This window comes from Oncorhynchus gorbuscha, linkage group LG23 (assembly GCF_021184085.1).
Source record: "Oncorhynchus gorbuscha isolate QuinsamMale2020 ecotype Even-year linkage group LG23, OgorEven_v1.0, whole genome shotgun sequence".
NCBI lineage: Eukaryota > Metazoa > Chordata > Actinopteri > Salmoniformes > Salmonidae > Oncorhynchus > Oncorhynchus gorbuscha.
Genome location: NC_060195.1, coordinates 59,294,453 through 59,304,492, shown reverse-complemented (window position 1 = coordinate 59,304,492; position 10,040 = coordinate 59,294,453). Strand labels below are relative to the sequence as shown.

The 10,040-nt window shown below is 41.5% G+C and overlaps 1 protein-coding gene across 5 annotated transcripts in view; it reads left to right on the top strand.

Annotated features, from left to right (window-relative positions):
- The window catches only part of LOC124011706 (rho GTPase-activating protein 6-like), a 104,990-nt gene that overhangs the window by 79,406 nt on the left and 15,544 nt on the right, over positions 1 to 10,040 (top strand). For all 5 annotated transcript variants that reach the window (XM_046325201.1, XM_046325199.1, XM_046325200.1 and 2 more), the window contains exons 2-3: positions 366 to 525; positions 3,091 to 3,162. In XM_046325201.1, the coding sequence (XP_046181157.1) occupies positions 366 to 525; positions 3,091 to 3,162 (232 nt within the window). The remainder of the gene's footprint in view (positions 1 to 365; positions 526 to 3,090; positions 3,163 to 10,040) is intronic.

Below are 10,040 nucleotides of genomic sequence, written 5' to 3'. Positions count from 1 at the left end.
TAGTGCTCAGGCATAAAATGCATTGGGTTGAGCTGTAGAGGTTTGAATCTAAGGACAATCGGTCCCGATACTGTAGCATCTGTTTGTGACGATAGTCGAGACTTGTCCATTCCTTTCAAGGTGTTGCAACTTTACAAACAAGCAGCCTTCGATCATTATGGGCATCGCGGTCAATTGTAGTTATTGCAGACCCATTCTTCGAACAGAAAATATCGGACAACGCGGTCAGGTTATGGTGACAGTATCACTGATGAACGTGGTGACAGTGGAGGCAGTCTTCAATAAGAACAGCTGGTGCTAGCCCCTCGCTCCGGTAGCTAAGAAATGTTCCTCTGCCAAGTGACAGAATAGAAATCTCTCCCCAGGGTGACTTCACCTGGAACAGCCTGTCAGGGCGGAGTGTACGACTGACGCCGACGGCCATCCAGAGCCTGTCGGAGCTGGAACGGACCTGGCTACAGGAGGTAGCTTTCAACAGGCTCCATCAAGACTATGACCTGGGCTGTCAGATCACCATCCCCAAAGGTAAAGTATCGAGGTGTTTTTGTGTGCAGGTGTGTGTGTGTGCGTGCGCGCGCGCGTGTGTGCGCGTGTGTAAATGTCGTCTGTCTGTCTTCCTTTCGAGTCCGTCCATCCGCCTGTCTGCTCATATGGCGAGTCAGTCTGTCCCTGTGGCAATGCTACAAGCGTTTTCACAAACATACACCATCAACATCCACCTTGGACCTCTCCAAGACCAACATCAAACTGTCTAGCAGACAACCGTGAGCTTCCCCTCCACAGAGTGTGTTTGGAGAAGCTTTAAGCACTGATGATTTGAGATGTAAACCTCAGTACACATGTTTTCCTATACAGTACATCTAGAAGACTCAGGAGTGAACTTCCTGTCTTACGTAGTGTCCCTAAGACACTTACACATGAAGATGTGTAGCCCTTTCCACTCAGGACCATAGGGCCGTAGCCCGCTGCTCTGCTCTAAGTCATGCTCTGTGGAGAGCTGTATATTAGCCAGCATTCCAGTCAAAGGTTCTACCTCTCCCCCAGATGATTTAATGCGTTCCTCTGTGTTCCTTATGAATTCCAGAACCCCTCAGGCATGTGTTACTGAGATATTTCAGCACACTGACTGTGGGTTTTGTTTATCTTCGCCTGGGGTTGGGTTAGCCGGTGTTTCGCTGAGGCCCGGAGATCCTTGAAAAAAATAGAGAACAGAAAAGCAAATGGCTCGTTGGATCGTTTCACGAGTCGTTGGAGTGGGGAAGAGAGAGAGGACTGGAGATTCCTGGGATTACTGTCCAACTTTGCAGAATCAGCTGACAAGAATCCAAACCATTTCCTCTTCTCTCTCTCTCTCTCTCTCTCTCTCTCTCTCTCTCTCTCTCTCTCTCTCTCTCTCTCTCTCTCTCTCTCTCTCTCTCTCTCTCTCTCTCTCTCTCTCTCTCTCTCTCTCTCTCTCATTTTCTCTCTTTCTCTTGCTCTCTCTCTCTCTCTCTCTCTTATTTTCTCTCTCTCTTGCTCTCTCTCTCTCTCTCTCTCTCATACACCTTCCTCTCTCTTTCTTTCTGTCACACACATACTGTCTCCCGCTCCCTTTCTCTCATGGCATCTCTGTCTCATACCCCCCCGCTGTCTTTCTCCCACTCCCTTTCTATTCTTCACTCTTGTTCTCTCGTACTCGGTCTTCAGATATTCCATAACGACATAATATGTCGAAGCATAGTTTCTTAGCAACCTGTTCTATGTACCTGTTCCAATAACAGATTTGACTGAGAGTCAATGGGGGAAAACACTATCCTTGTTAAGATTATAAACCAATCATAAAAGAGCATAACCACGGGGCACAGATGTCAATTTAACATCTATTCCACATTGGTTCAATGTAATTGCATTGAAATGGTGTGGAAACAACGTCGATTCAACCAGTGTGTGCTCAGTTATTAACATCTCGACTGTTTTGAAGACAGATCAATCGACTGTTTGATTAGAGGATTCTCTGGCTATAGACACAGTTTTGAGGTATTTCCCTAATAGAGTTCCAACCCCTGGTCCAAGCTGCCGGAGGTTTCCTGTGCATTCATCAAAGTTCTTGCTAGGAGTCATAGATCTTGTTGACAGCTGACAAAACACTTCTTTCCTTCCTCATAACGATTCAGTCATTTTCAAACTGAAACTCATATTTGGATCCACACTAATTCAAAGCATGATGTGAAATTGTCCAAACAGTCCACAGCTGGTAATATATTTTCTTGTTAAGTGGTGTGCTGTAACCTTGATATAACAGTATATGCTATAAAATATATTTTTACCAGGTAAGTTGACTGAGAACACATTCTCATTTGCAGCAACGACCTGGGGATTAGTAACAGGGGAGAGGGATGAATGTGCCAATTGTAAACTGGGGATTATTAGGTGACCGTGATGGTTTGAGGGCCAGATTGGGAATTGAGCCAGGACACCAGGGTTAACACCCCCACTCTTACGATAAGTGCCATGGGATCTTTAATGACCTCAGAGTCAGGACACCCGTTTAACGTCCCATACGAAAGACAGCACCCTACACAGGGCAGTGTCCCCATTCACTGACCAACCCTGCTTAGCTTCAGAAGCAAGCCAGCAGTGGTATGCAGGGCTGTATGCTGCTGGCCATTGAAGGGGCTCATTCTCTACTTTTCTCAGGGTTAAGTTTCACTTCCAGGATTGAGCTCAGGTGAACTGGAGCCCTGTTTCCTTATTATAAAGTGGGTGATTTGAGCCCTGAATGCTGATTGGCTGATTCCTTAATAATCTCTCTTCACAGGAAAGCCTGAGGATCAAGAGGAAATGAGAATGTCCTACGTTTCTTTCCTCTTGATCCTCTATTGATGAATCCACTGGACCAGAGGCTGGAGACACTCATCTGTCATCTTTATCGCTGCAGTGTTCTGATAACCAATGCTCTTTGAAGCCACTGGCTTGATCATCTCCAAAATGTCCGACATACTTGCAAATGGAAAATATCACCTAATGTGACAGCAGGTCAATGTGTGGAATGTTATCAGTGTGTACAGATAAATGACAGTTTTCATCATTTTCTTTATTTTTCTCTCTCAGATGGACAGAAAAGGAAGAAGTCGCTGAGGAGGAAGTTGGACTCTTTGGCGAAAGAGAAAAATAAAGATAAAGGTATATTAACGTGAAGCCCTCAACATGGTTATCCCTAGTTACCACATCCACAAAGTCATAAACCCTGCCCATTTCTTCACTTTCTCTTGTTAAATGTTTTATTTTAAACCTAACCTTAACCACACGGCTAACCTTATGCCTAACCCTAACTTTAAATTAACCAAAATATAAACCAGTTTTTATATAGCCACTTTTGACTTTGTGTTTGTGGTAACTAGTGGAAACACCCTCAACAATCAAATTTTTATGGAAAGAAGAAGTGCTTTGTACTGTACATTTTCCTGCTGTGACAAACTGTTCAAATTAATATAACAGATCTCTAGACTATGCAAGCAGCATCCCCCTTGGTAATGCAATTAACACTGTTTAACAAGGCAGACATTGAAAGCGGTCCCTTCACTATTGGTGCTTCAAAATGGACTAAGGAGGCATAAGGATAGTGGAAATATTGGAAAGATAAGGATTGGGTGTCTTTTCAGATGCAAACTAGAACCAGGGGTTTAGGGGGGCAGCGCTCTAGTTGACATTTTTTCTTTGGGTTTTTCTTTTTTCTTTTTATGCTGTCACTTACATTTATGAAGACGTTTTCCCAGTCCTGGTCAATTCGTTTTCAGGGAAAACAGAACCTTGTCAGTCTCCAGCCCTACACTCTTAGTAGAAAGGGTTCCAAAAGGGTTCTTCGGCTGTTCCCATAGGAGAACCCTTTTTGGTTCCAGGTAGAACTCTTTTTGGTTCTGGGTAGAACCCTCTGTGGACTACATGGAACCCAAAAGGCTTTTTGCGTCTGAACCAAAAAGGGTTCTCCATTGGGGACAGCTGAAGAACCCTTTAAGGTTCTAGATAGCACCTTTTTTAAAAGTGTAGCCTCAGCCCCAGGTGAATAGCAGAGTGGCTATGAAAACACAGACATATTTACTAGGGGAGGAGGAGGGATATTTTTAGCAAAGTGGAGCGACTCCTTGTAAGGGGACTGGGCTGAAATACAGCCACTGTGCCTGCATCACAGACGGCATATTTGGCAATGTGTTAACTACAGATCTGATGGAAGGTAACTCTCCAATAGAGATGGAGGTAAAAACCACTCCAAGTATCTTCCACATTTACTCACAAGCTGTGGGGAACTTTCCTTGCAGTCAGTTTATTCGATGTAAACATGCATGTATTTCAGGTTCTCTTTGATGCTGGTGGGCAACAGTAAGACCAACGTCAGCTCTGCCCGTTGCACACAGTACCAGTCCAAAGTTTGGACACACCTACTCATTCAAGTGTTTTTCAATAAAAAAAAAAACTATTTTCTACATTGTAGAATAGTAATGAAGACATCAAAACTATGAAATAACACATGGAATTATGTAGTAACCAAAAAAGTGTTAAACAAATCAAAATATATGTTATATATAGTAGCCACCTTTTGCGTTGATGACAGCTTTGCACACTCTTGGCATTCTCTCAACCAGCTTCACATGGAATGCTTTTCCAGCAGTCCCACATATGCTGAGCCCTTGTTGACTGCTTTTCCTTCACTCTGCGGTCCAACTCATCCCAAACCATCTGTATTGGGTTGAGGTCGGGTGATTGTGGAGGCCAGGTCATCTGATGCAACACTCCATCACTGTCCTTCTTGGTCAAATAGGCCTTACACAGCCTGGAGGTGTGTTGGTTCATTGTCCTGTTGAAAAACAAACGATTGTCCCACTAAGCACAAACCAGATGGGATGGTGTATCGCTGCAGAATGCTGTGGTGGCCATGCTGGTTAAGTGTGCCTTGAAATCTAAATAAATCATTGACAGTGTCACCAGCAAAGCACCCCCACACTATCACACCTCCTCCTCCATGCTTCACGGTGGGAACTACACATGCGGAGATCATCCGTTCACTTACTCTACATCTCACAAAGACACAGCGGTTGGTACCAAAAATAAAAAATTTGACTCATCAGACCAAAAGACAGAATTCAACCGGTCTAATCCCAGCTAGCAATGAAGAATCGGCCTAGAAGTGGCCCTCTTTCGGGGGGCTTGAATTGATTGAATCAACCCGGAATCGGGTGTCGGACTCGGCCGTCTACTGGAATTCAGCCGACTTTGCAGGCATCTTACCAGAATCCCACCGGAAGCGGCCCGATGCAATTGTGCGTCGCCTCATGGGTCTCCCAGTCACGGCCGGCACGGGTCTCAAACCAGCATCTGTAGCAATGCAGTTTGCACTATGATGCAGTGTCTTAGACCTCTGCTCCACTCGGGAGGCTCCAGCCACAAAGCTTTTAATGCTAATCAATTGCCTTGCAGAAAGTATCAAAACTATACTAAAATACTACACAGGACTCTTAAATAATGTAATTTAAATGTTAATGTCACACCCTGACCTTAGAGAGCCTTTTAATCTCTCATGTGGTTAGGTCGTGTGTGACTAGGGTACTCTAGTTTTTGTATTTCTATGTTGGCCTGGTGTGGTTCCCAATCGTTGTCTCTGATTGGGGATCATATTTAGGCAGCCTTTTCCCACTGGGTTTTTGTGGGATCTTGTTTTTGTGTTGATGCCTGTGAGCTCTACATAACGTCATGTTCATACTGTATCTTTTTGTTCTGTTACTTGAACTCTGTGAAGCATTTCTTTGGGCTGCAATTTCTGAGGCTGGTAACTCTAATGAACTTATACTCTGCCGCAGATGAAACTCTGGGTCTTCCTTGCCTTTGGCGGTCCTCACGAGAGCCAGTTACATCATAGCGCTTGATGGTTTTTGCAACTGCACTTGAAGAAACTTACAAAGCTCTCAACATTTTCCATGTCTTAAAGTAAATGGACGGTCATTTCTCTTTGCTTATTTGAGCTGTTCTTGCCATAATATGGACTTGGTCTTTTACCAAATAGGGCTATCTTCTGTATACCACCGCTACCTCGTCACACCACAACTGATTGGCTCAAACGCATTAAGAAGGAAAGAAATTCCACAAATGTACTTTTAACAAGGCACACCTGTTAATCAAAAGGCATTCCAAGTGACTACCTCATGAATCTGGTTGAGAGAATGCCAAGAGTGTGCAAAGCTGTCATCAAGGCAAAATGTGGCTACTTACAGTGGGGCAAAAAAGTATTTAGTCAGCCACCAATTGTGGGTACACTTCAACTACCAGTAACAGTGAGTAAAAACCTTGTGAAGACTTACAGAAAACGTTTGACCTCTGTCATTGACAACAAAGGGTATATAACAAAGTATTGAGATAAACTTTTGTTATTGACCAAATACTTTTTTTCCACCATCATTTGCAAATAAATTCATTAAAAATCCTACAATGTGATTTTCTGGATTTTTTGTCTCATTGTGTCTGTCATAGTTGAAAATTACAGGCCTCTCTCATCTTTTTAAGTGGGAGAACTTGCACAATTGGTAGCTGACTACATATATTTTGATTTGTTTAACACTGTTTTGGTTACTACATGATTCCATATGTTTTATTTCATAGTTTTGATGTCGTCACTATTATTCTACAATGTAAAAAATATACAAAATAACGAAAAACCCTTGAACGTGTAGGTGTGTCCAAACGTTTGACTTGTACTGTATGTAAATAATTCATCACAGCAGCAGTCCCATTCTCAGTTTCTCATGTCATGTAAACTCACTGTGGGAGAGGTTGGCGGTCGATGAAACATTCCCCTGAGGTACTGGGTTAGAACCATAGTGGCTGTGAACATGCAGGCTGCCAAATGCTTTGTCATTAGGGTGTGTGTGTGTATGTATTCATGTGGGAATGCATGTGTGTGTGTGTGTGTTTAAGTAAACATTCTCAAAGTGTGTGGTTGTAGAGAGTGTGGACTGTGTCACCTAGCATATATGGTTGTTTAGTACATGATGACTCGCTCATTCTCCTCCCTCCCTGCTTCCCTCCCCCTTTCTCTCTCACTCTCCTTACTTCCATCCCTCTTTCTCCTTCCCTCTCCCCTCTCTCCCTGCATGCCTCCCCCCATCTCTCTCTCTCCCCCCTCTCTATCCCAGCTGTCCTGTGTTGTCTCAAAGCTCTGGCTCAGTCTGTCACCAGAATGGGACATATGTGATGATGTGGCATGTGCTGTGGTCCACTGGGTTGATGTGATTCCATACGGGCCTCTGGAGCAGCCTCTCTCTCAGCTGTTCAGACAACCATAGTAAATGAAATTACAGTAGGGTACACACTGCGTCAAACTCACTCCTGAGAGGGATCTGTTTATAATGTAGCCTTCTACCACCAGTTTTGGAGACGCACTTGCTCTGAAGGCTGTAACGGTAGTTGATTTTAGTGCTCATTTTGAGTACGCAAACTAAAATAGCTTAGTTTCTCTTCGAGACAGAGCATGAGAACAGGCCTAGAGTAGAGCCAGATCACACGGACGCTGTTAATTGGGTTTACGAGACTGCCGTGAGCCTGTTCTAAAAATGACTTGTAGCTGGACAGGCTTTATTGTTCACTGGGATCAAAGACCACCTGGCTTATGTGCAGAGAAGTCTTAAACAGACGTACTGTTAAGAAATGGTTCCTTGTTGACTTATTTATGGGACAATATAGGCTGGATGAGACGTTTTATGAGATTTAGTTTCATCTGTTTTATTCGTAGCATGTGTAGTAATCTCTTTTTGGCGTGTTCATCGAAACACAGATGGTATCTTGTAATGTTTAATTGGTGATTTGTTTCATGTTGATAATCCTGAGCTGCAATAAACTCTGTAAACAGCAATTTGTTTTTAGCTTAATCCCTTGTCTTTCTGTAGTGTCAATTACATTTCAATGAATCCCTTCTCTTTCTGTAGTGTCAATTACATTTCAATGAATCCCTTCTCTTTCTGTAGTGTCAATTACATTTCAATGAATCCCTTCTCTTTCTGTAGTGTCAATTACATTTCACTGAATCCCTTCTCTTTCTGTAGTGTCAATTACATTTCAATGAATCCCTTCTCTTTCTGTAGTGCCAATTACATTTCAATGAATCCCTTCTCTTTCTGTAGTGTCAATTACATTTCAATGAATCCCTTCTCTTTCTGTAGTGTCAATTACATTTCAATGAATCCCTTCTCTTTCTGTAGTGTCAATTACATTTCAATGAATCCCTTCTCTTTCTGTAGTGCCAATTACATTTCAATGAATCCCTTCTCTTTCTGTAGTGCCAATTACATTTCAATGAATCCCTTCTCTTTCTGTAGTGTCAATTACATTTCAATGAATCCCTTCTCTTTCTGTAGTGCCAATTACATTTAAATGAATCCCTTCTCTTTCTGTAGTGTCAATTATTTCAATGAATCATTTCATTTCATGAATCCCTTCTCTTTCTGTAGTGTCAATTACATTTCAATGAATCCCTTCTCTTTCTGTAGTGTCAATTCCATTTCAATGAATCCCTTCTCTTTCTGTAGTGTCAATTACATTTCAATGAATCCCTTCTCTTTCTGTAGTGTCAATTCCATTTCAATGAATCCCTTCTCTTTCTGTAGTGTCAATTACATTTCAATGAATCCCTTCTCTTTCTGTAGTGTCAATTACATTTCAATGAATCCCTTTTCTCTTTCTGAATAGTGTCAATTACATTTCAATGAATCCTTCTCTTTCTGTAGTGTCAATTACATTTCAACGAATCCCTTCTCTTTCTGTAGTGCCAATTACATTTCAATGAATCCCTTCTCTTTCTGTAGTGCCAATTACATTTCAATGAATCCCTTCTCTTTCTGTAGTGTCAATTACATTTCAATGAATCCCTTCTCTTTCTGTAGTGTCAATTGCATTTCAATGAATCCCTTCTCTTTCTGTAGTGTCAATTACATTTCAATGAATCCCTTCTCTTTCTGTAGTGTCAATTACATTTCAATGAATCCCTTCTCTTTCTGTAGTGTCAATTCCATTTCAATGAATCCCTTCTCTTTCTGTAGTGTCAATTACATTTCAATGAATCCCTTCTCTTTCTGTAGTGTCAATTCCATTTCAATGAATCCCTTCTCTTTCTGTAGTGCCAATTACATTTCAATGAATCCCTTCTCTTTCTGTAGTGTCAATTACATTTCAATGAATCCCTTCTCTTTCTGTAGTGTCAATTACATTTCAATGAATCCCTTCTCTTTCTGTAGTGTCAATTACATTTCAATGAATCCCTTCTCTTTCTGTATCAATGAATCCTTCTCTTTCTGTAGTGTCAATTACATTTCAATGAATCCCTTCTCTTTCTGTAGTGCCAATTTCATTTCAATGAATCCCTTCTCTTTCTGTCGTGTCAATTACATTTCAATAAATCCCTTCTCTTTCTGTAGTGCCAATTACATTTCAATGAATCCCTTCTCTTTCTGTAGTGCCAATTACATTTCAATGAATCCCTTCTCTTTCTGTAGTGTCAATTACATTTCAATGAATCCCTTCTCTTTCTGTAGTGCCAATTACATTTCAATGAATCCCTTTTCTTTCTGTAATGCCAATTACATTTCAATGAATCCCTTCTCTTTCTGTAGTGCCAATTACATTTCAATGAATCCCTTCTCTTTCTGTAGTGTCAATTACATTTCAATGAATCCCTTCTCTTTCTGTAGTGTCAATTACATTTCAATGAATCCCTTCTCTTTCTGTAGTGTCAATTACATTTCAATGAATCCCTTCTCTTTCTGTAGTGCCAATTACATTTCAATGAATCCCTTCTCTTTCTGTCGTGTCAATTACATTTCAATGAATCCCTTCTCTTTCTGTAGTGCCAATTACATTTCAATGAATCCCTTCTCTTTCTGTAGTGCCAATTACATTTCAATTAATCCCTTCTCTTTCTGTAGTGCCAATTACATTTCAATGAATCCCTTCTCTTTCTGTAGTGCCAATTACATTTCAATGAATCCCTTCTCTTTCTGTAGTGCCAATTACATTTCAATGAA